The sequence below is a fragment of the Eumetopias jubatus genome, unplaced genomic scaffold, assembly GCF_037043125.1.
Source record: "Eumetopias jubatus isolate StellerSeaLion01/CBP00866 unplaced genomic scaffold, mEumJub1_p1.0 scaffold_1, whole genome shotgun sequence".
NCBI classification, from domain to species: domain Eukaryota; kingdom Metazoa; phylum Chordata; class Mammalia; order Carnivora; family Otariidae; genus Eumetopias; species Eumetopias jubatus.
Genome location: NW_028274807.1, coordinates 162,150,285 through 162,176,412, shown reverse-complemented (window position 1 = coordinate 162,176,412; position 26,128 = coordinate 162,150,285). Strand labels below are relative to the sequence as shown.

The 26,128-nt window shown below is 55.8% G+C and overlaps 1 protein-coding gene across 2 annotated transcripts in view; it reads left to right on the top strand.

Moving 5' to 3' along the window:
- Window positions 1–26,128, top strand: part of NUP210 (nucleoporin 210) — a 106,258-nt gene that overhangs the window by 77,966 nt on the left and 2,164 nt on the right. The window contains exons 24-39 of one of the 2 annotated variants that reach the window (XM_028101643.2): window positions 913–975; window positions 1,161–1,340; window positions 4,498–4,578; window positions 5,570–5,701; window positions 6,803–6,961; window positions 9,768–9,859; window positions 11,697–11,871; window positions 13,280–13,455; window positions 15,368–15,588; window positions 16,717–16,853; window positions 19,456–19,573; window positions 20,563–20,709; window positions 22,226–22,476; window positions 23,462–23,678; window positions 25,429–25,524; window positions 25,603–25,686. In XM_028101643.2, coding sequence (XP_027957444.1) covers window positions 913–975; window positions 1,161–1,340; window positions 4,498–4,578; window positions 5,570–5,701; window positions 6,803–6,961; window positions 9,768–9,859; window positions 11,697–11,871; window positions 13,280–13,455; window positions 15,368–15,588; window positions 16,717–16,853; window positions 19,456–19,573; window positions 20,563–20,709; window positions 22,226–22,476; window positions 23,462–23,678; window positions 25,429–25,524; window positions 25,603–25,686 — 2,329 coding nt within the window. Of the gene's footprint in view, window positions 1–912; window positions 976–1,160; window positions 1,341–4,497; window positions 4,579–5,569; window positions 5,702–6,802; window positions 6,962–9,767; window positions 9,860–11,696; window positions 11,872–13,279; window positions 13,456–15,367; window positions 15,589–16,716; window positions 16,854–19,455; window positions 19,574–20,245; window positions 20,541–20,562; window positions 20,710–22,225; window positions 22,477–23,461; window positions 23,679–25,428; window positions 25,525–25,602; window positions 25,687–26,128 lie in introns of those variants that run through there. The other variant, XM_088027107.1, reaches the window with a different exon arrangement.

The window sequence follows — 26,128 nt, the reverse complement described above, 5'->3', positions numbered from 1 at the left end:
AGGGGCCGGCAGACTTTATATTAAACTGTTCCGGAGCCGGTGGTTGTGGTTTGTGCTTCTGGATGGAAGGGCTCCTTTCTTCTGGTGAAGAAGAATTCATTTTTGCCTATAAATAGCACAGCCCTACAGAGACTAATCCTTATGCACAAAGCAGCCCCTTGGCTGACTGGCATATGCGCTCACCGACCGGACTCTTCCTGCACTCCTGCTAGGCGGGGCCTGGGGGGGCTGGCAGGAGGATGATGTGGGACCTTCTGTGCTGCAGAGACAAGGGCGTCCTTGTCCCTGCCCCCCCCCAAACCCCTCTCTCTTCATCTAAGAAGTTTTGAGAGCATTGAAGAAGAGAATTCTTCTTGGGCAATTTATCAGTAGAAATTGGAGAAATGCAATGAAAGGGGGAAAACCTTGAAGGCAGTGGAATGTGAACTTTGCCGTGCATCAGAATCTCCTGGAGGACTTGTTAAAACACAGATTTCAGGACCCCTCCCCCAATTCCGATTCCATAGATTGGGGTGGGCTGGAGAATGTGTGTTTCTAATGGTTCTTAGGTGACGCTGATACTGCTGGTCAGGGGACCACGCAGTGAGGACCGTGCTGTAAGGGGAAGTTTATGTGAAGAAGGTGTGTTTATCTTCATGGGGTTTCAGGTCTGGGGAAACGAAGCTTGGTTACAAACAGCAGAACATGCCCCCAGGAATCGCAGATCCTCAGGCCCCTGCTCAGGCTGGGGAGGGGCGCTCAGGCTCCTCCCAAGCTGGCCAGGACCCCAGGCCCTCCCCAGTCGCCTCGCACAGAGGAGGGATGTCCAGGCACCACGTGTCCCTCTCCCTGAAAACATTCAGGGTGAATTCCACCCGGCCGTGTGAGCTCGGAACACAACGGCCCACTTCTCTCTTGTGTTTCCACATGCAGGTCTTTCCCCCATTTAGATTGATACCCAGGAAGGTGACACTGATCATCGGGGCCATGATGCAGGTAGGAGCCAAAGGCCACATGCTTGCCCACCCCCAGTCTTGGCCCCTGCCTGGCTCCAGGCATGCCCCCCACCCCACCCCCAGGCATCAGGAGGCTAAGATGGAGAGCTCGGGGGTGTTGGCACCCTCGCATCTGAGAATGAGGCGTGGGGGCTGATTGGGCACTGCTGTTTCTCCCCACTCCAGATCACCTCGGAGGGCGGCCCGCAGCCCCAGTCCAATATCCTCTTCTCCATCAGCAACGAGAGCATCGCTGTGGTGAACAGCGCGGGGCTGGTGCAGGGGCTGGCCGTCGGAAACGGCACGGTGTCTGGGGTCGTACAGGCTGTGGACGCGGAGACTGGCAAGCTCGTCATCGTGTCCCAGGTAATGCGTGTGGGCTGCACTGACCACATGTGCTTCTGAAGCCTCTAGTGATGGGGTGCACTGCTCCCCGCTGCAGCTGGTGCGCTGGTCAGTTGTGATGGTGAGGAGGTCTGTTTACTGGGGTCGGGCTCTGCTCCCAGGGACCCCGCTCTCTGAGGGCCCTGCTTCTGCCCTCTGAGTCCACAGCCCCTGTCTGCCACCCGCCCCCTCCCAGGGTCAGCCCGGCCAACCTGGGGATCCCCAAGATCCATCTCCAGGCTGAGTCTCCCTAGCTGCTCCTTAAGGGACAGGGTCTCCAACACCGTCCCCACCCTGGGGACATTCCAGTGCACGATGGTGGCAGCAGCTATGACAGTGGACTCTGCCCTGGGCACTTTACACCTGCCTCCTTACTTCCCTCGGCACCCCTGCCCCCGGGCATTTGCTGCTAACCTGTTTCCTGATGACGGGCCTAAGGAAGAGCTAGTGGCCCAAGGCTTGGGGATGTTCATATGGAAGAGAAAGCAGTACTGTTGCCTCCAACATGCTTTGTGGATTGCAGTATGAGTTTTCAGGGGTGTGCATAGCTTGGCTACTGTAAGCGTGGACAGTTGGACACCAATAGGATTTCAGACCCAGAGCTGTATTTCCAGAAATAAAGGAAAACCTGAATCATGCACTAGTCACTTTTGCTCCACTGGAGGTTAAGTTATCCCCCAAGCATCTTGGCTGGACTCGGGGACATTTACGAAGTGCTTTTCTGGATCAGCAGAGATGTTGGAAGGCTCAGCTAGGGGAGCCCTTCCTGCAGGAGGGTCTTCCTGCCCCACATCAGCGACCCTGACTCCAGGCAGGGGAAAGTTGGTTTCTTTTTTTTGTGTTCTGTTTTTTTTTTTTTTTTTAAGATTTTATTTATTTATTTGACAGAGAAAGACAGAGTGAGAGAGGGAACACAAGCAGGGGGAGTAGGAGAGGGAGAAGCAGGCCTCCTGCCGGGCAGGGAGCAGGGAACCTGATGCAGCGCTCGACGGGGGGCTCAATTCCAGGGCCCCGGGATCATGACCTGAGCCAAAGGCAGACGCTTAACGACTGAGCCACCCAGGCACCTGTTTGTTTCTTTTCTTTCTTTCTTTCTTTTTTTTTTAAAGTGGGCTTCACACCCGACGTGGGGCTTGAACTCATGACTTTGAGATCAAGAGTCGCATGCTCCACGAATTGAGCCAGCCAGGCTCCCTGAACATTGGTTTCTAAGTCTGATGGTGCTCCTTGTTTCCCGGGGGTGGGCACCTCGTCGGGCTCTTCACAGGAGATGGGAGATGGTCTCCACGTCCTGAGCAGGACTCAGAGTACTTGGGCTCTCCCTGACATCCTGTGACCACGGTGACTTGTGGAAGCATCTCAGGGGAGGTGGCCAGAAATCTGGGCTCTAATGTGACTGCGGACAGCCTTTTCAGAACCCCGTCCCCCTGTTCCTTGTCCGGCATTCAGGGCTCCCTGGAAGGAGTCCATGAGCTCCCCTGAGTTCACCACATCTGAACACAGAGCACCCAAGGGAGCTGGTGTGTGCATCATCCTAGAGAAGGGGAGGCTGATGCGTCCTTCTTCCCAGGGCTGACTTTGATCTGACATTGAGTTCATTGATTTACTCCCTTTTGCAGGAGTTGCAGTGTCTCTGCTTAAACCACAAAGTCTTTTTGAATCATGGAGGTAGATGCCCTGATTCTACCTATTGATTTTATAAAGACAGCAAGAAAGCGTTGGGAATGTGAAATCTGTCCTGTGGCATATAGCAGGATTCAGATAGACGTCCTGGAGAATAAGATGAAGGACCAAGGAGGCCTTGCTTTTTTTTTTTTTCCTTCCAAAAAAAGGACTGTGGCTTTGGGAACTAGTTTATTTTCCTCCTCCTGGGGGCCCAGGTAGCTGAACTTCGGCCAGAGGGGCAGACAGCCATGCATTTCCCTCCCAGCCACTTCTCTTCCTGGTCTGACCTTGCCGGGCCACCTCTCTCTGTGTGTCTCCCATCTGGCAGGGTGGGAGAGTTGCTGGGGCAAGATCCTGGTGCCCCTTGGCAGATGGAGAGGCTGTGCCACCGGTCCTAGCCGAAAGCCATCTTCTTGAGCCCAGGCAGGCGGGGGCTCAGCTTGAGGCCCACGTGTCCACAGAGTGTATGGGGTTCTGCTCCAAAGCCCCCAGTTCCACCTATCCAAACCAGGTCACCAATTCAGCACCCATGGCCGGGGTATGGGCCGGGACTGGCAGGAGACCGGGCAGTTAAAAGGGCAAAGGGAAGGAAGGGAATGGATGTTTATTGAGTACCTACTAAATGCCAGGCATTAGCCCGGATCACAAGACACAGGAGGTGGGCTCAGTATTGAGCCAATGCAAATAAGGCTTAAGGGTTTTAGTATCCTGGGTTCAGCAAGAGCCAATAGCACTATAAAGAAGCCTAATAAAGTTAATCTTTGTTTTTTAAGATTTTATTTATTCATTTGAGAGAGAGAGAGAGACAGACAGACAGACAGAGCATGAGCAGGGGAGAGAGGCAGAGGCAGAGGGAGAAGCAGGCTTCCCGCAGAGCAGGGAGCCCAATGCGGGACTCGATCCCAGGACCCTGGGATCATGACCCGAGCCGAAGGCAGACGCTTAACCGACTGAGCCACCCACACGCCCCTAAAGTTAATCCTTGACCAGATTAATTAGAGTGTAGACTTCAGAATGGAAGACGATATGCAGTCTGCTCTAACTAGGTTCTGTGTCCTGCATTTGTCACAGTAGCCTGTTCACTTACAGAGAGAAACACACTAGATCTGGGGTTGGGAGAATCTGGAATCCTGTTCTGTGAGGGCCACCCCGAAGAGCAGTCCCCAAGTCACTGCCCCCAAGGCTCTGGACTGCGGACCTGGAGCAGCTGGATCAGATAGGCCTCTAGGCTCAGAGGACCAGGCTGGGACCCCCAAGGGAACGGGAAAAGCAGTGGCCAGTTCTCTGTGGGGTGAGTCACCCACGGGACCAGGCTGCCTCGGGAAGAGGAGCATGGTGCTGGGCATCTTGTGAGTACCTCCTGGCCGCAGGACTCGAAGCTGGCCTCGGCAAGATCCTCCTTCCCCAGAGAGGTCCTGTTGCGAGCCCCTAGTCCCTACCGCAGCCAGCCTGAACCCCAAAGCCCTTTCCCTAGGACCTCGTGGAGGTGGAGGTGCTGCTTCTCCAGGCTGTGAGGATCCGCGCTCCCATCACTCGCATGAGGACGGGGACCCAGGTGAGGCGGGAAGCTCTCCGGCCCCTTCCCATCGTGCTGGCTGCCTGAGCAGCCTCTCTGCAGGCCTTGGGCTCAGAGTCCTGGTTTGGGATGAGGTTGACGGGCTCATGGCTAGGTCACTGTTCCCTCTCCTGCTCAACAGCTGCTGGTCCTTGGGTTAGGCTCCAGCTTTAGGAGCCTTCCCTGTGTTTCCTGCTCCGGGCTCCTGTGTTTTCTCTGGCACAATTACTGAGTGACACCTGTGCCCACCCCGCCCCCCCCTCCGCCCAGGTCCACCAGCTTCCCACACCTAGAATAGCACCTGGCATATCACAGGAGCTCACGTTTATATGGCAGGTACTCTGCTCCGTGCTCTGTGCAGCAATTCCTTCAGTGTTCATTAACAGCCCGTGAGGTTGCTCCCTGTGTCATCCTTCTGTTATAGATGAGGATGTGAACACACGTAGAAAGCTTACGACCTTGGCCCAAGGTCACACAGCTAGTAAGTGATGGAACTGTAAATCGACCCAGGCAGCCTGGCACGGAGTCTGTTCTTGGCTTTTGGCAGTGTTCCTCCACGTGTTTCCCCTGGCGGGCACTCAGGAACCTCAAATCCCACCTGGGCCCATCCCCCCGTGAGCAGGGACCAACCGCGGGGCAGGATGAGCTGTGCCACTTGGGAGGCTGCAGGTACCCTAGAGCTCTGGGGAGGGGGGTCACATCACAAAGAGGGGTCGGTCAGCTAAGGTGAGACACCGTCTACAGCCCAAGGACCGTGTGCGGAGGGACGGTTCTGTCTTTTATTTGATCACTGGCTGTTCTGCCAGCCCTCCCTGCACCTGTGCTGGGCCCATCTCTGGTGAGGGAAGAATGGGGCACAGCTCCCATGGCACGAAGGAGTTAGGAAGGGACCCAGGCAGTGGAGAGGTAGTTCAGGCAGTGCCCCAGGGCTTTAGGGGGCACTCTCGGCAGGGGGACTCCGGTGGTCACAGGCCTAGATTCTCTCCTGCAGATGCCTGTTTATATCACCGGGATCACCAACAACCAGAACCCTTTCTCCTTTGGCAACGCTGTGCCAGGCCTGACCTTCCACTGGTCTGTCACCAAGCGCGATATCCTGGACATCCGGGCACGACACCATGAGGTAACTGCCCACCCTGGGCCCCCTTCCACCGCTCCCATGTGCACCAATGTCCAGAGCAGGGAGGGTTCTCCCCATATTTCTGCATGTGGGGTCTGCACCCTCACTCCCAGGCCGGTCCTGGCCCCATTCTTTCTCTCAGGGCTCATCGGGACACCTTGCAAATGCTGCCGCCACACCGTTCTCCCCTGGTGTCCTTCCTCCGCTCCCAGTGCTCTCCTGTCCAGGAATCTGGGCTCCTAGCTCTCCCTCCTCGCAGCCCTTTCCACTCTAAGCAATGTGCTTGCTAAGCACTGCAGACGGGCTTTGTAGGTCACCGACTTCAGAAGGCAGCAAAAATGACAGCCTTGTGGGGAGGTCACAGAAGTTCCAGAACATCATCGGGTCTTGGTCAGGGTACCTAGTCTGTAACTTCTGACCTTCTCTCTCAGGTGATGCCTGGCAGCCCTGGGGCTTTTTCCAGATTTACCCCTGAGGGACAACTCCCCTCCCCTTAGCCCTTCTGAGAGGGACCCTGGCCTTTCCTCAGACCACAGAGCTGGAAGAGGAGCTACTGACTCCCTCTTTGTGTTGACTGGAGCCCATCTGTGGGAAGGGACTTGGTATATGTCGCCCAGTGAGCCAGTAGGGAAATGGGATGGGGTGCCAGCCCTGGTGACTTCAGTCTGCCACCCCCAGTGGGCCGTGGTCATGCAGGACCCAAGTGGGGGGTGGTTTGGGGAGGTTTCTTCTTGCCTTATCTGTGCACAGCAGGAAGGGGGTGGCTGGGGAGGGTCCCGTCCCTGGAACCAGGTGCTTCCCCAGATTGTTCCTTAAGCACAGACATGTCATGTGTGGGGCTTTTCAGGGAAACACTGCCAAGCCTAGCATCCCTCTTGGTTCATTGCCCACTCCCTACACTAAAGGCTCTGAGAAGGCCTGCCCAGCTGGGTTGACCCAGCATGACCCACCTGCACCTGTGAACCTCTGCCTGCTGCACGGGTGCTGGGGTTAGCGGGCCCCAGCCAGAGCGGGGAGGCAGCAGGCTTTGAGGACAGGCAGGCAGCTGTCAGGGGTACCAGGGCCCCAGGCCCTCCCTGAGAATGTGTTTGGTGTCTGTTCCAGGCTTCACTACGGCTTCCGTCACAGTACAACTTTGCCATGAACGTGCACGGCCGGGTGAAAGGCCGGACCGGGCTTAGGGTGGTGGTCAAGGCTCTGGACCCCACCGCTGGGCAGCTGCATGGCCTCGCCAAAGAACTCACCGATGAGATCCAAATCCAGGTAAAGAGCAAGGGGGCAGAAGCCAGCGTTAGAGGGAAAGCAAGTGCCCCCCCCACCCAGGGTCATTTGGGCCCACATCAGCCCTGCTACCACCCATGCACCTGATGACTTCTTGGCCTGCAGGGGTCAGGAGTATATAAGGTGCTGTGGGAGCCCAGAGTTGGGGCTACCCAGGGCCATCAGGATGGGGCTGGGTGGCCGGCAGGCCAGGTGGGAGGAATGGCGTGTACAAAGTCCTGGAGGTCTGAAATAGCTCAGTGTGTTCCACAAATAGCAGATAATTCTGCACTTAAGAGTCTGAGGCACCTTCATAGTAGGAAGAAGCTGGAAAATCATGAAGCATTCATTGAATTGTCTGTGTTTATTTCACAAATACTCAGCACTTAACGGAGGCAGGCTTGCCTTTCGCCACTTCCCAGTATTGTTTCACCTGGGAGGTGTTCCTGTGAAGCCAGCGGGCACTGCTGCCCGATGATGAGTCTGCAGCCCGAGGGGGTAGGGGTCAAAGTGTCCCTCCAGGTTGCGGTGAGTGGGTGGTGGGCCCAGAAAGGCCTGGAGGGCTGTGCTGTGTGGACGGCCTGGCAGACAGTGTGACCTACTGATTCACAGATGGAAACCAAGCCTCAGAGAGGGAGGGGGGCTGCTCAGAACCCCCAGGGGTACACCACTGAGTCAGGATGTAGAGCGCAGTGGTTCTTCTCCCACCGGGGCTCAGCGCCTGTGTTTCTGTCTCCAGCCTGCCCTCCTACCTCCCCTGTCCTTCGGGGCCCCTCTCTAAAACTAGGGAGGGGACAAGTTGCTTCGGAAGAGCATTTTTAGCTTCACAGGGCCCCATTCTACTCATCTGGGACTCAGTAACCTCTGGCTCCCCCTAAATTGCAAAGAAAAATTGAAAGTGTCCCCTAAATATCATGAGAAAAGAAACAGATTCAAGCCTCCGCTTCAAGATGAAATAAGCCATTTTTAACCTAGACGCTTACCTCGTTGGGGGTAAAGATTTTCAAAGAAAGAAACACCCATTTAGCAACCCCCTCACCTCTGTCTGCACGCATGCATGCACACATAGACACACAAACATACACAGACTCACGGACACATACACACGTGTGCATGTGTGCACAGATACAACGCATGTATACACGCACATGCACACGCACATGGATAAATATGGTTACACGGACCCAATTACAAATGCACATTCTTCCCAGTTAAAAATAAAATGAAATCATGTCCGGCACCTCTCATGGGGTTAAAGACGGGGCTTTGTAGCTTCCAAATTCTGTGACCTCACTTGAGTCACCTAACATCTTTGTGCCTCGGTTTCCCTAGCTGACAGCAGCTGGAGGTTTGAGTACATCAGAAACTTTGAGACGCTGGATCCAGCCCACAGACGTATTTGCTTTGGTTCATGCAGTGCTCTGAAACAATTTTTATTTGTTGCCAACATTTAAAAATAGGAAGATGTCTAAAAACCCAGGACGCAGCTTGTCCTGAAGATATGGCGTCTTGCCACGTGGCAGAATCAGCAGGCAATGAGAAGCAGCCTCCCCACAATGGAGCCGGCCCCTCACCTCCCCGTCATTGTCCCCTGGGTGGTGAGGCCACGGGTCCATCGCTGTTGACCCTGGTGCTCGCACTGTTGCTTTCCTGACGCTTGAGTTAACAGGAAAGTTAGATCGCTCTTACACCCTCCCCTCCCTCTAAAGAAGGGCAAAAAAGCACATGCATTTAAGAAAAACAGGAGGAAAACTAGTTGTGGGTGTGTTTCCTGTGCCGTGTGTGTGTCGGAGTCAGAACCAGGGAGGCTGCTCCACTCTGGGCGCCCCCTGCCTTGTGGAAGGACCCCTGAAACCAGAACCCCATCTCGCTCCCAGAGACCATTTATCATTCACCATTTAGGAAGTGCCAGTCGCGTCGCCACACAAATCCCACAGCATTTTGAGACAGACATGGCAAGGATTATTGGTTTTAGACCCATTTTACAGAGGAGGAAATCTGGGCTTATGTATATGATTCAGAACACAGCAGTGCTGGGAGGGAAGGGGTTTCCTTGGAAAACCGGGCCCTTCGCATCCAGCCCGTCTGATCAGGTCAGAAGCCAGAGGGGGAGCTCAAAGCTGGGTTCAGCATCCAGGCGCGGATGCCAAAGGAGGTCCTCCCAAGGCCCCCTAGAGAAAGGGACTTGGAAGGGCGGTGGACAATTAGGGTGCTTGTCGGGAGGGGTCTGGAGTTCCCGTAAGAGCTGCGACCCTGGGCTGGGGAGCTGTGGAAGGCCTCGGGGCTCCTGGGAAGTGAGGATCAGATTCGATCTGATTCGCTCCAGTACTACCAGGTTTCTCATGGGCCAGCCTGGTTCAATGACACACCCCGCCCCACCCTGTGCAGCTCCCAGGAGAGCATGGCAAGAGGGGGGAAGATCAGGGCCAAGGGGCGGATGGGACTTATTCTGAGATGGGCACAGTGAGGAGCAGCTGAGCCAGACCCTGGGCCCTGTTATTCTGTACACTGCCTTCCGTGCACATAAAGATCCCCCCACCACGGGAACTTGGGGGGCGGCCTGTGCTCCCTGGCTCCATGAAGCAGCTGCCGTCGGGGTGCACAAACATGAGCCTGCCTGCTTGTTCTCATCACACCTCTGGCCTCTCTTAAAAGTCCGCCCTTCCCATCCCATCCCCTGCCGCCTGGCAGGTGCCCACAACAGTGTTCCTCCTCTCTGGGCCCCTTTGGTCTCACTGCCAGAAGGGGAGCAGGGGCCTGGACGGAACTCCAGCACATCCCAGAGAGCAAACCTTGCCCTCCATTCCAGGTATTCGAGAAGCTGCTGCTGCTGAACCCTGAAATAGAAGCAGAACAAATATTAATGTCACCCAACTCATTTATAAAGCTTCAGACAAACAGGTACGTGACTCAGCGCTTGTTTGCAGCAGGGCTGAGAAGCTGCGCTGCACATCCGACGACTCGTTTGTCAAAGTTGTCAGGAGCCGCGGATGCTTCAAGCGAACTGCGTCTCTCTTGGTGTGAAGTGGGTGCGGCTTCTGCATTCCCCTTTGTCTTCCCCATGGATTTCTCCTGCTGTTCCACATCACTGGTCCCCGTGGGTCCATCTTTTCTTCCCTGTCACCCAGAAAGCTTTTAATGCCTACTGCTCAAGTCCGCGACTCCAAAGGGAAAAAAGTACCACCTTGGAAGAGTTAAATTTTCAAATGCCCCTTTGTCTTCAAGACTTGCTGTTTGGTGGGTATCATTCCTGAACCAGCAGCATGGGCATCACCTGAGAGCATGGTAAAATGCAAATTCTGGGCCGCAACCCAGACCTGCACTCAGCCAGATCCCCACTCAGTGGGGATGTACATCAGTGTCTGCAAGTATAATTCCTGCCTTGCATTCACGTGGGGTGCCTTTGGTAGCAATGACTTGCATGCGAACTGTGGTTTGCAAAGTGGGGGCTCTGAGGACCACAGGGGTACTTGCATGTTGCATGAAACACACACATGTGGTGTTCGTTCAGCCACAAGTGTCTAAATGCCAGGCTGTGTGCTAGGCTCCTGGGACAGAGTTGGATGACATTCTGGTGGGGAAAAGAGAAGTACAACATGAGAAGGGCGACGATCAAACAAGGTATAATGGTTAAGCCATAGCCCAAAAAAGGGCCTTCTATGCGACGATTTAGGGGAGTCATGTCAGATAGAGATGGTTGAGCTGGGTTTTTTTTTTTTTCTAAGATTTGATTTATTTATTTGAGAGCAAGAGAGCTCGATCACGAGCAGGGGGTAGAGGTAGAGGGAGAAGCAGGCACCCCGCTGAGCAGGATGCAGGGCTTGATCCCAAGACCCCAGGATTGCGACCTGAACCGAAGGTAGATGCTTAACCGACTGAGCCCCCCAGGCGCCCCTTGAGCTGGGTCTTGAAGGATGAACAGAACTTCTGCAGGTTCCAGGGAAGGGGTAGGTGATGGGGGAGAAAGTTGAAGCAGAGGCAATAATACTTTTTTAATGTTGTCTGAGGAGGGTCTGGAGGGCTGCGTGCAAAGAGGAAGGTGAGGGGGCTAGCCCTGGGGGCTGAACACATTTCCTTCCTGTTGTTTCTTTATTATATAATAAACGTGAGAGTATAAAATACTGTGGAATTTGGCTTCTACCCACTGCAGATCATTAGTAGCTTTACGAACCATTTTCTGAGCAAGTAGCTCATTTTCATCCCATTCCCTGCCCTTGGAAATAGGACAGGTTAGGACCATTGCTTCCCTTTTACAGTTGGGGAAACTGAGGCCAAGAGAGGAGACACAAGGTGCCTCAAGGCGTGCAGCTGTCTGCGGGGCGTTGGGACTGTGCTCAGGATCTGCCCAACTTGGGGCCCCATCCTCTTTCCACTGTGCCAGCCTGCCTTCTGTCAGTAAATGGGGAAACCATGTGCCCCAGAAAAGATCTTTTACAGCAAAAGTCCTGTGCAAGGGATGAGAGCAGCTCAGCCCTCAGTCTTTTCTCCCAGAAGCAGCGCTCTCCTTGGAACCATCGGTTTTCCACAATAGGTTTCCCATGGGTGACTGAGGAGGCTGCAGTCAGGCTGCCTACCTGGGTCCTAATGCATAGCAGGGCCAGGATCAGGCCTTTTCCTTCTCCCAGGAGCGCTCAGGAAGCCCAGATGGCTGCATCTCAGGGCAGGGATGCCGGGCCCCTCACCGAGACCTGCTCCCACAGCCACGCTCTGAAAAACTGGGTCTGTTTGTTTTCCCAAGGGATGGTGCAGCATCTCTGAGCTACCGAGTCCTGGATGGGCCGGAGAAGGTTCCCGTGGTGCATGTGGACGAGAAAGGCTTCGTGACATCAGGGTCCATGATTGGGACATCCACAATTGAAGTGACTGCCCAAGAGCCTTTCGGGGCCAACCAAACCATCATCTTTGCTGTAAAGGTAGGATCGTGTTCTCCTCCTTTTGGAGTAATAAAAGCAAGAGCATTGAGGTAAAAATGTTCCCCTCACAGTTGTAAAATGGATCTATTCACCTTCCAGCTGAGAAATTGTATGGAAGAATTTATTGAAGAATAACTTGGGGGCAGAGGTCCTAGAGGAAAAGCTATATGAGTGTCAGAGCTGAAGTTCCTTAGAGGTTATTGATTGCAGTGGCCTCATTTCACAGAGTGGGAAACTGAGGCCCAGTGAGGCCTGTGATTTGCTGGGGCTGGCACCCCCATGTCCTGACAGGACAGATGGTACCTGGAGCATGGTCGGTGCCCACGAGCAGTGACTGCGTGTGCTAGACACCCAGCGCAGAAATCCTTGCATTACGTACGTGGTGACGTGGAGAATTCAGTAACCCATTTTACAGGCGAGGAAACTGAGACTCCTAGTGGAAGTGAGTCACTGTCGGTGGCCGCGAGGCAGGGTCTGGGCCCTAACCCACGTGGGCCGGGCTCAGGTTTGTGTCCCCCAGCCTCATCACAATGCTTCCCATGGCCCCCTGCCATTCCATGCTCCTTTGTGCTAGGGACTTTCTCCTTGGGCGTCCTTGGGTCGGGTCCCCCAGATTTCCCTCCTGTACCTCCCCCTGGCCACATTCTGAATCCTGAGTGACAGACAAGATGCGTGACTTCAAGTTTGAGATCCTGCTGGCGTCACAGACCTACTTCCTTAATTAATGCCTTTTTGCTTCAAGGTGGGTGCCTTGCAGGGAACCCTCCACCCTACTCTTTGAGTAAGTGGAAGCGACTCACTGCTCACCCTACTTCAGCAAATATGTACTGAGTGAGCACCAGCTGTATACCTGTCACTGCACCCACTGATATTTATCCCAGAAATTAGGTCTTTTGAGGGGGCAAACGTTCTGGCCAGGATAGATTTTACTCAGAGTTCAGGGACCAAGGCCACCGTCTCTGGAGCTCGGGTTCCCTCCTCCCCAGCCTGCTTTCCCTGGAGCACCTGCAGGCTCCCAGCAGCTCCCAGTTAATGCCTCCTCTGCAGTCCAAACGGGCATTGTTTCCGCTTAAAACACCCGGAGAGCCAGGTTTCCCAGAGAAACCGAACATTCAAAGCCCAGGGGATATTTTTGCAAATGTGAATAATCTAATTTTTCAAAGCCATGGGTTTTGATTCTTGTAGGTTGGGTTTTTTTTGTAAGCCCAGGCTGCTGTGTGGGGAGGCAGCAGTCTCATCACTAGGTTGGGATGCTCAGGAGACCAAGGCCTTTCCTCTTTCCGTGACCCCCGAGTCGATCCAGCTCCCGGTCCTTCCTGAGGGAGGTGACCCGCCTGGGGGCAGACGTCTCGTCCTGGGGAGGCTGGTTCCCAGTGTGGTCACCACCACACCTGCTCACTGTCCTCAGGTGTCCCCAGTTTCTTACCTGAGGATCTCCATGAGCCCCACCCTGCACACCCAGAACAAGGAGGCTCTGGCAGCCCTGCCTTTGGGAACGACTGTGACCTTCATGGTCCACTTCCATGACAACTCCGGAGACATCTTCCATGCTCACAACTCGGTCCTCAGCTTTGCAACCAACAGGTAGGCTGTGGGTGACCCTCATTTCTCACGGGAAGGCGTGCCTCAGTTGTACCTGGATGGCAACTGGACAGCCTAGTACGACTGAAAGGAGACTTTGTTACCTGCAGTCGCCAAGAGGAGGGGACGTGCCACACTTCTAGGGCCACAGGGGGAAGCCCTGGGCTCGGCCAGGAGGCAGGAGTGAGGGGAAAGCGGCGCCCAGAGCCTTTATTACCATGTGGCGGGAAGCCATTGGTGATGTGCCCTGGTGGGCAGGAGGCGAGACACAGTGTCGGGGTTTGTGGTTGGAGGGCTTGTGGTAAGACTTCTGTGTGCCTGGGAAAGCCCCCTGCAGGGGAGACGCACATCATCCAGTGCTCCGGTGCGGGTGAGGAAGGAGTCTGACGTTCACTGCCTCTACTGTGTCTCACTGACGCCTCACTATAGCCCATTTGTCGAGGCTCAGAGAGGTCAAGCCACTTGCCCAAGGTCACGCAGCCAGGAAGTGGGTTTGAATACCAGGTCACATCTGGCTCCACGTGCAATTCATTTTGGCTCTTTGGAAATACAGCTGCAGCCACAGGCCTCATGTGAGGCAAGAGGGCGCTCTCCAGAGCAGGAAGAGAGCCGTGGCCTCAGTCTGGGCCTGCTGAAATCTCTGACTGGGTCTGCTGGAGCAGTGAGTCTCAAAACGTGGTCCCCAGACCAGCAGTGCCAGCAGCACCTGGGAGCCCTTAGAAATGCAAGTGCACAGGACCCAACTCTCTGTCTTTTAAGGAGGCTTCCAGGCAATTCTAAAGCTTGAGAACTACTGCCCCAGGGGCCTGCAGACCAGCAAAGAGCAGGAGAGAGGCATCAGGCACAGGAGGAAGGAGGGGCTTGGGCAGGGGTGCTAGGGACTATGGGGGGCAGAAGATTATATCCAGGTGTGGGTGTCCATTGTAAGTTGGCCTCCCCACAGGCCTGCGACAGACTTGTCCCCTATTGCTCACATACCCGGGGCCAGGCATAGGGGACGTAGCATGGTAGAAGGACCGGGGTTTGGGGTTAGACCCAGTTCAAGCCCCAGCTCTGCCCTTTGTGGGCCCTTCCCAGGCAAGGCAGCTCGCCTCTCCAGGCCTCCGCCCCACACCTGTTGTGTGGGGAACCTGCCTCGTCCTCAGGGCCACCAGCTGAGGCCGTAGTCGAGAAGGCCTCTGGCAAACTGTGCAGCTCCGTGCACGTGGTATGGGCCGTGCATCCGTCTGAGACCTAGGCTACCCTGGAGGAAGTGGAAGCGGGTCCTCCCAGCCCCTCAGCTACCCCACAGAAGTCCCGCTGGCCTTTTTGTGGTGGGAGCACCTTTCCTGGAGACCAGTCAGGGCTCAGGGGTCAGAAGGCATGGGGGAGGAAAGGGAGGAAGGCAGAGACCCTGCCCCTCAGGCCGGCCAGTCCAGGCCTGACGTTGACCGAGCACTCACCATGTGCCGGCCGCTGGTCTCACTGCTTTATAGCACCGACCTGGTTTCACACTTACGTCGAGCCTGGGACACAGGTGCATTCTCATCCCCATTTTACAGAGGAGGCAGGGGGCAGAGGTCGTGCCTCCTGAGAATGTCCCAGTTCACTGTTGGGAAGGGCCTGGCAGGTGCTCTGTAGCTCACCTTGCCCTCTGGCCTCAGCCTTCCCTTCTCGAATGTGGGGGATGTGCGCCGGGCCACCCCAGCTGTGGGCCATGGGCTCCTCCCAGGGAAGAGGAGAGGAGGTGAGGTTCATGTGGCCCTGTGGTGGCCCCAGATCTGCAGCAGCTGCTTGGGAAACTTGAGCCAGAAGGACGTCTGGGGCCACGGTCAGCGAGAAGCTTCACCGGGCAGGGGACTCAGTGTGTTTCTCCCTCTGAAGTCGGGCACTTCTTCCCTGAGACTGAGAGCCCGCCTCCCCTTCCTGTGCCTAGAGACGAGTTTGTGCAAATTGGGAAGGGCACCACCAACAACACGTGCGTCGTGCGCACCGTCAGCGTCGGCCTGACGCTGCTCAGCGTGTGGGACTCAGAGCACGTGGGCCTCTCCGACTTCGTCCCGCTGCCCGTCCAACAGGCCATCTCCCCGGAGCTGTCTGGAGCGGTGGTGGTGGGGGACGTCCTCTGTCTGGCCACAGTCCTGGTCGGCCTGGAAGGTAAGAGAGGCGGATACTGGCCGGGGAACCCTTCTGAATCCAGGCAGTCATGAAGATGGGAGCGGGCTCCTGTTGTAAGGGTAAGACAAGCAGAGCTCGTAGGAGGTTCAAGAGCAGGCGTCAGAACCCGTGTCCACAGCCCGACACGTGTAGCATCTGGCCCTTTACCAAGCAAGCCTGCCAGCCCTGCGCTCACGTAGCGCTATTTGGTAGAAGTTTCTGCTGCTGCGGAGATACCCTGTATCTACTGTCTGAAGCGGGGGGCACTCACAGTCCAACTCTGGAAATGTGGCTAATGCGACGGAGGAGCTACTTGTTTCATTTGAATGCATTTCGTGGGTAGTGGTTCCAGCGTAGGACAGAGTACCTCCCAAAGGAGATGTAAGCAAAGAATAGCTGCTGGGCCCGTTCCACGACTTCTGGATCTCAGCCGCTCCCACACCACCTGTATACCTATGACCTACATTACTTGTTTTGCTTTGTTTTGTTCCACATTTTCCAAGTGACTCCTTATTTTTTTAATCACATTAAATTCATTTTAAAAGGCAGTTAAACATTGCCCTTAAAGAAAAACAAATCTAATGTGCCAGAAATAGAATGTGGTTGTTATTTTGTGGTGTATATTCTATAATGTGATTGGCTTTTAACTAAGAAGTGCTGTCCAGCGCCAGCTCTTGAGCCTAACACCAGCTTTGTTTGCTAAAAAGGGGTTGATAAACAGTTGGGGGTGGGCAGGGGCAGTCCTGTGGGGAGGGCCTGCTCCCAGGTCATCCCAGGACAAGGGAATGATCAGGAGATTGCAAACAGGGAGGCAGTGGAGAGAAAGGAGGGCCAGAGGTTCACTCTGGGCAGGGAGGCAGCTGCGCAGAGAGCAGGTGCCCTAGACCTGCAGGTGGCCCCAGGTGGCCACAGCCAGGAGCCAGGGAGGGGGTGGGGGTCCCAAGCCAGGGTGCTGAGGCCAGTGGGATGGCTTCTACCCTGAGGGTGACGAATGAGCCCCCGGTGCAGCAGTGTGTAGCATGGGGCTGGGCGGGGCCCCCAGGAGGCTGGCACGGTCACAGGGGACAGGGCTTGGCCGCAGTATCGGATGTGGGAATGGTGAGTGACAGCCAGGGCTTCCTCTCCCAGGCCTCTCTGGAACCTGGAGCTCCTCGGCCAGCAGCGTCCTCCACATCGAGCCCAGGACAGGCGTGGCTGTGGCCCGAGAGGCGGGATCTGTGACGGTTTATTACGAGGTTGCTGGGCACCTGAGGACCTACAAGGAGGTGGGGCTTCAGGGTATACGTGGCTGACCCACTCGGGGTGAAACCCTTAGCTTTCTATACTGAACATCCTCCCTTTTCTCGAGAAAAGAAGTGGTAGCAGCTTGCTAGCAGTCAGGAGTCTGGGTTCCGCTGCCCACTGCCTCTGGGATTGGAACAAGCCCCCTTTTCTGCACAGGCCCCTGCCTCCCCACATTCAAAATGGTGCCATGACAGGGGCTGATGTCCTGGGGTGGCCGCCCCCCCACCCCCTGGCTCCCATGCACTCTGGTGGAAGGGCCGGAATGTCCCCCGGGGGCGTCTCCCCAGGAATCTCGGCGTGGGCAGGCCAGCGCGGCGATGTGGCGTCACCGGCAAAGTTAAGCCTCCCTGGCAAGTCACCTCTTGAGTCTTTCTGGAGGCGAACAAAACCATTCTCTCTTCTATTTATCTCCAGCTGAGAATGAATCAATGAGCAACATCTGGCTGTGTTCCAAATGTGTCTCATTTTAGAGCCAGCATGCACGTGATCGAATCCAGCAGTTTAAGCTAATAGCTCGCATATTTAGTGCCGGGGCTGTGCAGTGGGTGAGCCGATCCCAGAGAGGGGCACCTTGTGACTGATGAAGCTGTGCTCTCCCAGGAAGAGCCGCTGAGAGTGGGCAGGGGCTGGGGCAGCAGGGAGCTGGATGAGAGAGCATGGCATAGGTGAAGGTGTGCCGGGCTCAAGAGCCCAGCCCTTGTGGCCGGAACCTAGGCAGTTGGGGGGAATGGAGGCTGGCAATGCAATCGTGATCCACCCTGGGTTCCAGGTAGTTCTGTGGAATGGTTAAGTGTGTGAGCTCTGGGGCCAGGCTGCCTGGGTTCCCATCCCAGCTGGGCCACTGAGAGGCTCTGTGGCTTCGGGTAAGTTATTTCCCCTCTCTGTGCCTTGGTTTTCCTGTCTGTAAAATGGACAGAAGAGTGTTGTTAAGGATTAAAGGCACTCACATATGTGAAACACGTAGAATGGTACTCAGCAAATGGTCAGTAGGTATTAGCTGCAACTGTTACTATTCCAGAGCAAAGAGGTGGAAGCTGATGCCAAACCCAGGAGGGATTCATCAAGGATTTTTTTTTTTTTTTACAGTAGATAGTGATCTAGATCAGAGGTAAGGTTTGGAACGGGTCCCAGGGCCTGGCAGTCTAAGAGCCCAGGAGAGGGGGAGGAGCTGCAGGGTAACCAGCCAGGGGGCTGAGGATGGGCCCTCAGCTGGCACCGTTGAGTGGCTGGAAACTAAGGGTGGGTTTGGGGGGAGATTGAAGAGGGGGATGACTGGAGCTTGATGACCATTTGGAAGTAGGGGTTGAGGGCGTAAGAGGCTTTGGGGATGACTGCCCCGGGGTCTGGCTTGGATGACAAGGTGGATGTTGGTCCACCCTGACCGGGCGGGGGGAGGGACGGGGGAGTTAGGGATGCAGGAGGGGCCAGCGTGGGTGGAAGATGAGTGAGTTGAGACATGGCCAGCTTGAGGTGGTTGCAGCTCCTCCATGTGGGGCTGATGGTGAGGCAGCAGGTGTTTCTGGAGCTCCGGGGCAGAAAGCTGGAGATGGGGTGGGGGTCTAAGGACAGAAATGGTTCTGGAAGACCTGAGAATGGACGGGAACATGCAGAACATACCAGAGCAGGAGGGGAGAGGAGCAAGGCCTTGGGCCCCCTCTGCAAGGTATGAAGGAGGAGGAAGAGGAAGGGGGAAGAAGACGGTAGCATGGTGGTCAGAAGGAGTCCAGAAGAAGATGTGAAGAACTAGGGCTAGGGTGCAGGTGCCTCCCAGTGAGTCTGGACACGATGGGGCCAGCCTGTGGGCCTGCCTACGCTTCTGCGTCAGCCATGGCCCTGGGAGCTGCGTGGGCTTTGGGGAGGAGTGAGACCCCATCCTGGCTCTTAGGGAGGTCATGTTCCTGGGAAGCAGGAAGTGCTGAGTGCCTGCCCAGAGGTGGGTAGACAGAGTTCCAGCTAGAGGGGGTGCCACGAGCTGGGCCTGCAAGGGGTCCGGCTCTGATGGGGCCAGGCTCTGCAGGGGAGGGTGGAAGCTTAAGAAAGGTGCACAGCTGGGGGTTTGGGTGTGGCCAGTGCAGGATGAGCAAAGGGGATGGGCAGGGAAAAATCTGGGAAGACCTGAGTCTGGGGGAGCCTTCCCTACTCAGGCTGTGTGAGTTGCATTTTAGGGTGATTTATTTTGAATAAATGACAGTAAAGTAAAACAGCGCCTTCACTCTTTGCTTAAAGACTAATTAACCAAACTGATGAACAGAGAAGTGATTGCAACTGCTACAGGAGCCAAACTCTGCAGCCCACCCCAAACCATTGAATGAATTCAGGCCTGCCGTTCAGCTCGTGCTCTGCTGTTCAGGAAAAGCAGCCTGTTCAGTGGGAGAGGGCAAGGCTGCAGAGTCTGACCGGCCCGGGGTCTAACCCCAGCTCCACCACCTCTGGGCAAGTCTTCCAGATGTTGAGCCTCAGTTTTGTCCCCTGTGCAATGGGCCATGCCCCATAAACAGGCAGCAGGGTGAGGTCAGGAAAATGCCCGGCACGGAGCCCACATGTGATCGGTGCTCAGTGTAGCTGCCTCGGCTCCCTCCCCAGATAGTGATTGGTGTCCCTCAAAGGATCGTGGCCCATTCCGTCCGCCCAGGCCAGACCAACTTCCAGGAGGCCACCAAGGTGACTGTCACCGTGGGAGACAGAAGCTCTAACCTGAGAGGTAGAGAGTGAGGGGCTTGCTTGGTCTGGGGGAAGGGGGGAACTGGGCTCAGGGGCTCTGCTGCAGTTTTGTCTGCTTTTCCCACTCAAACTCACGCCAAAGCCAGAGAGAGCATTTAAACCCCTGCTGGCCCATTCCTTCCAGCTTTTTAGAAATCCGAGTCCTCCACAAGCTGAGACCATGAAAAGAGATCTTCCTAAAAGGGCCCGGCACCCAGAAATGGCCTATGTCCGAGCTGGAAATGCCACTTCAGCCCTAGGGCACCGAGTAAAGAAAGCCACACTTCACCCCCACTAATCCCAGAAAGTAATGACTTAGCAGGCTTCACTGCTGATTTTGATTTCTGTAATTACCTCTTCCAAGTCATGCATAGAACATTTGACCCTGTCCCCTGCCCATGACAGCCCTGGACAGCAGCTGTCAGAAATAAATACATCAATACGGGCTGTTTTGGGATTGGTTTTTTTTTAACCACTTAACTGGTAGAATTAAATACAGCTGTTCTCGTTCTGATTGATGAGGCAGCTTTACTGCATCCAGTAACCTCTGTTTTCCTACCTCAGTGCACGGGGATAGCACCGTGCAGTTGCCAAAATGATACTTAGTGTATTAGTGGGGAACTGTTGCCTCCTGATGTCCAGAAATAAATTGCCCATTTTCCCCTGCTGACAGGAACAGACGACGTGCATTAGTGGGCCAACCCATCTGCCGGGCTGCTGGATGCAGGCTGTAGCACAAATGCTCAAATTCGGATCCAAAACTGCCCACGATTCAGAATGACCCTCCTCCTCCCTAGAATTGTCCTCAGCTTTTGTAAACTGGCAGCATCGTGAAGCTTGGGGCAGCCCTGGGGCACCCTGTGTGCATCATTTTGCAACCCTGCCAGCCTGTGTGCGGCCTGCTCTCGCTTCATTTTCGGGCTCCGCGGGCAGGTGCAGAGGCCCGGGTGGGCCTGGCCCACACCCTTCTCACCCCCTTCCCATCTCCAGGTGAGTGCTCCCCTGTCCAGAGGGAAATCATGGAGACTCTGCACCCAGAATCCCTCATTAGCTGCCAGCTCCAATTCAAGCAAGACGTCTTTGATTTCCCAGCCCGCGATGTTTTCACAGCAGAGCCAGGATTTGATGCAACTCTGGGTGAGTTCACGAGGGTCCCAGTGGGAAAACTGGCTCCTTTGGGTGTGTTTAGCTCACCGTCCCTCTGCACAGAGGGACCTTGTCTGTTGGGAGCTCCAGGGACTGATGCAACCCCTCTGGCCACTGGCCCCTTCTGGCCACCAGGAGGGGTTGGCAGGCCTGTGCTGGGTGGTGGCCGTTCTCTGCAGCCCCCCGTCCATGCAGCAGGAAGGACACTTCTGAGTTGGAAAAGCTGGCTTCAAGGCCCAAAGCCAGTGGGTGTTGAGGCTCTGTGACCTGGGCAGGATGGTGCCTTGCCTGCCCGCATGTCAGGGCCGAGTGGTGCAAACAAGCCAGGGCTGGAAGTGTCCTGGGCCCACGCAGTGTGTCCAAGCATCACCGTTCCACGGCCCGTGGAGCCAAAGGCTGGTGCCCTGGGGTTGGAGCAACTGCCCGGGCCCCCAGCATGCGGGCCAGGTGATGCGGAGTGTCACCAACACAGCCTGAGGAGAGGAATGCCCTCCTGGGGCACTTCAGGGGTTCGGTAGGATAGTTCCTGCGACCTGCTTAGCGTAGTGCCTGGCACACACTCCTGTTACCAAGTCTCGATGGTAGATGCCAATGTCATTATGATAATGACTGTTGATGAGCGTTTGGCCCACTTTTCAGTTCCTTCCAAGAACATGCTGCCCAGTCTTAATTAGGAGGAGTTAGCATCAGCACACCAGGTCCTAAGCCCAACCTGCCGCGCCCCATGGCTCGGGTCAGCACCCAGGCCGCTGCCTAAGACACAGGAGGTACATCCTCAGGACACGTCGTGTGTGGGGCCCAAGCGCAGGGCTTGACACGGAGCAGGCACCTGGGGGTCCCGTGCCCTATTTATTCGTGAATGTGGCCCCATGAGGGTTGCGATATTATTCCCACTTTATTGAGGGAAACTAGCCGACTCACCGAGGGATGCCTGGCTGGCATGGGCAAGGAAGGGACTCCAGCACAGGCACCCTGGTTCCAGACTGGGGGGCTCTCCAGGGTCCCGCTTGGCAGTGTCCATTTAACTCATTTGTCTACCCAGGGCAGGCATGGAGGATCCAACAGGGATCAAAATAGTCCCAATCCATGCCGTTCCAGAACTTTCTGCTGTATCTGGGGCCATAGACCGTACTGGGAGTCAGGCCCAACTGGCCTGTAGCCCAGCCTTGGGGCAAGGTATCTGTTGATCATTTACTCACCGTCTCTCTGAGCCAGGACGGCTGGGCCCTGAGATGTGGAGCTGGCCCACGCCTTCCTACCCCATGGAATGTCAGGGCGCTGCAGATCTGGTGAACCAGAGCATTCTGAGAAAGGAGCGAGCAAGAGTGCTGGTCACAGAAAGGGTGTCCAGGCTGGACCGGGGGTACCAAAGAGGGATGTCCTTAGAGGGTCCCAGAGGAGGTGATGCCTCACCTGGGCTCTGAAGGATGAGGAGTTGCCAGGAGAAAGTGTAGCATCCAGGCATGGGCAGGAGAGGGAACTATGTGGAATATCCTCGTCTCCACAGGCCGGTACCTCTGCTCGGTCACAATGCACAGGCTGACAGACAAACAGCTGAAGCATCTCAGCATGAAGAAGACGGTACTGCTGGTCACCGCCTCCATCCCGGGCAGCCACGTCCCCGGAGAGCACGTGGGCGCCGAGGTGCCCTTCAGCCCAGGGCTGTACACTGACCAGGCTGAAATCCTGTTGAGCAACCACTACACCAGCTCGGAGGTCAAGGTCTTTGGTGCCATGGAGATTCTCGAAAACCTGGAGGTGAGTGGCGTCCGTGCCCGAGCCGGGGGCCTTGGAGAGGACCAGGAGGCAGGGAGGCCCAGGTGGAACATGGAGGCCTGGACCACCTCTCTTTAAAATGAAAAATTAAAAAAAAAAATGTAAATACGCCTTACCCTCTTCTTCCTTCCCACAGCACTAATGTTGTCTATGAGACTGTATAATTGTATTAATTACTGTGACTTCTGCAAGTCTTCCCCAACCAGGAGTTAAGTATGCGAGGCCAGTTACTTAGCACAGGGCTTCCCTAGCACGTAGTATGTGCTCAATGAACATTTCGTCTGTTCAATGAATGAAGTCAGTGCAGGAATGCACGCTGACATGGGGCAGTAGGAAAAAGCCCTAATCCCTGACCTATCACTGACACCTGCACAACTGGGGACAAGTCCCTGACTCCGGGCCTCGGTTTCCCCATCTGCTGAATGCTGGGTGAATGGTGTCCTGGGTCCTGCTGCCCAGCAAGCTGGGAGAAGATCTGGGGTGATGTGGTGAAGGGGTTTTTGGCTCCACTGTTTGCTTCATCATCCCTTGTCTTGCTGCAGTGAATATGGCTGAACATTCTTGGAGTGAGACAGGGATGAATTCATTGCTGGTGACAGAGGGTCTGCCAGGCCCTGGGGTTGAGCTGCTGGCGATCGGCCATAAACAGAGCTCCAGGCTGTTCCCTTGGAAAGTTGGCGTTTGATGATAGTTCATGTTAGTTTAGCATTTTTTTAAAGAGCACTTGATTAGAATTCAGTGATATTGATTTGTCCTTTCTTAAAAACACTCCAAGTATAGACACTGTGCTCCTTTCCTGACTTTGCAGATTTCACGCTGTCAGAAGTACCCAGGCATCATCACCTGCCTAGGAAGGGGGCCTGGGGCGGGGTCTCCACCCCTGGCCTTCGGGCCCAGGAGGGAAGCACAACATGTCAGGCAGAAGTTGGGGGGGGGTGCTCCTCTCCAGCCCTAATGTCTCTCCCAGGTGAAATCAGGGTCCCCAGCCGTGCTGGCCTTTGAGAAGGAGAAGTCTTTGGGGCTCCCCAGCTTCATCACCTACACAGTTGGCGTCTCGGATCCCACGGCCGGCAGCCAGGGGCCTCTGTCCACCGCCCTGACCTTCTCCAGCCCCATTACTAACCAAGCCATCACCATTCCGGTCACCGTGGCCTTTGTGATGGATCGCCGAGGGCCTGGTCCTCGTGAGTCACGGGATGGGGCACAGCTGGGATGGGCCTGGGTGAGGAGGGCTGGGCTGGGTAGTCTTGGCTGTTTGTGGGAACCTGGGGGCGTCGAGAACTGGACGACTCAGAAATGCAGAACATCCCGCAAAGCGAATATCACTCATTCAAGCAGCCACACGCACTTTGCTTCCCCGTCTGTTCTCAACACGGCAGCCAGAGGGATCCTGTTGAAATGTGACTAGATCATGCCCCTCCTCTGCTCAAACACTCTGCTATAGCTCCCACTTCCCAAGGGAGATAAAGCCCAAGTCTCTCCAGTGTCTTGAAAGGCCCAGCATAATCTGCCTTCCCAACCCATTTATGCTTGTCTCCCCCTTGAGCACCTTCCTCCAGCCATGATGGCCTCCTTCCTGTTTGGGGGACATGTGCAGCCCCCAGCTAAGTCCTTGGCATTCACTGTTCCCTCTGCCTGGGATGCCTGTCCCCCAGATAGCCCCTTGGCCCACACCGCCCCCTCCATCAAACCAACCTTCCCTCAAACTTTCTCTGCTCATATAGTAGGAAACTTTGAACCTTACTTCCACTCAAACCCTTTTCTTTCTTCCATAGCACTATTCTCAACTGTCAGCTTATAGAATAATTAATACAATTAACTACGATTGCCACTGGTCTTCCCCAACTAGAAGCTAAAGTGCTGTATGTGGGGACAGCGCTTGGAACAGGGCCTACCTAACATACAGTAGGTGCTCAGTAATGGATGATTCATTGATTCTGTAGTCATTATTAGCACCTGCTGTGTGCCAGCCCCTGGGCTGGGCAGAGGCCTGAGGAGCCCGCCACCTCAGGGCATGGATTATAAACACAGTAAGAAAGGAATGATTGTAAAGATGGGGCTTAAGAAGTGGGAGGCACACAGAGGGGGTAATTTTACCTCTGCCAGCTGGAGGGTGCAGTTCAAAGGGGCTGCTTATACCAGGTCTGGAAGGAGGAGTGACCAGGGGGAGGGCGAGGCAGTCAGAAGGACCCTGGGGTGATGTGCAGGATGAAGGGCTGGGCCGTGAGGAGCCTTAAATGCCAGGCCGAGGGCTCAGGCTTTTTCTGGAGAGCAGGGAAGTGGTCTGGTCAGGTCTGGCTGAGAGCACACTGAAGGGGTGGGACCAATGTCAAGGGCACTTGAAAAGGCCACCACCTCCTTCCTGCCAAGCAGGGATGTGTTCTGATACAGGACAGCCCAGTGGTGGGGGGGGAGGGGTGCAGGATGAGGTAGGGGGAGATGGAAGAGGAAGCCACAGTCTGGGCCACCCCGAGGCGGGGCCCCAGAGGAGGGGTGGCTTTGGAGCAGCTGATACTGGGCTCCCTTGGTGCTTGGGCCTCAGTTCTGAGAGCAGCAGTATCGCTGTCCAGTGCCTTAGCCCAACCCTGACTTCCATTGTCATGAGCAATGCTGCTCACGGCTTGACGTTTTCAACACTGCCTTGCCTTTCCGGGCAAATTGGCTGCCTCCTGGGCAGCCCCCACCCTCTGACTCCCCCGGACATGTCTGTTCTTCCTTGGAATGGGTACCGAAACTGAGCCCATTTCCAAGGAAGCGGGGTCTCAGGGACCTCGGGTGGAACTAGGTTGGTTCAAGTGGCCCAGGATGGAATAGGACCACAGGACCAGACGCCGCCCCAGGCCTCGGGCGGGCCACCTCACCCTCTGGCCACCCACAAAGACACAAGGCAACTCCGTGTGTTGCTTTGGTGACTTGTCTTTCCATCGATCGCAGACGGAGCCAGCCTCTTCCAGCACTTCCTGGACTCCTACCAAGTCATGTTCTTCACACTTTTTGCCCTGCTGGCTGGGACTGCTGTCATGATCATAGGTGAGGTGGGCCACATTGTGTGCCCTGGGTTGCTCCCCACCCCCCACCCCAACTCTAACCAGCCATGTGCTCTTGCAGCCTACCACACGGTCTGCACGCCCCGGGAGCTCACCACACCTCCGGCCCTCTCCCCACAAGCCAGCCCTCGCCACAGCCCCCACTGTGAGTAGCCCCCCGACAGATGCAGCCAGGCAGGGCTGGGGCTAAGAGGGAGGGGTCCTGAGGGAGGAAGTGGGCCCTGAACCCCAAGTCTCAGAAGCTCTGGCCCTGGGCAAGAGTGGCAGCTGAGGTGTGAGGCCCAGAAGGCAGACTGGGGAGCTGGTGAGGGGAAACGTATGCCGCTCCTGGGCGAGGAGAGCTCTCCCCAGGCAGGACGGTGCAGGGCAGCAGGCTGGGGGCAGGGAGTTGTCTATGGCGGTGTGCTCACTGGGACTGTCTCCGCCCTGCCGGGGCTGCCACCAAGGGCTCTAAGCTGGGTTGGGCTGGCTGACTCAGAGGTAAGGGTTCTGGACAGTCCTGATGACGGATCCCCCAGAGGAAGAGCAATCACGAGGGCCATTCCTCTTCATAGTCCGGTTGTCTCTGGTGACCCTGAGGTCCTGGT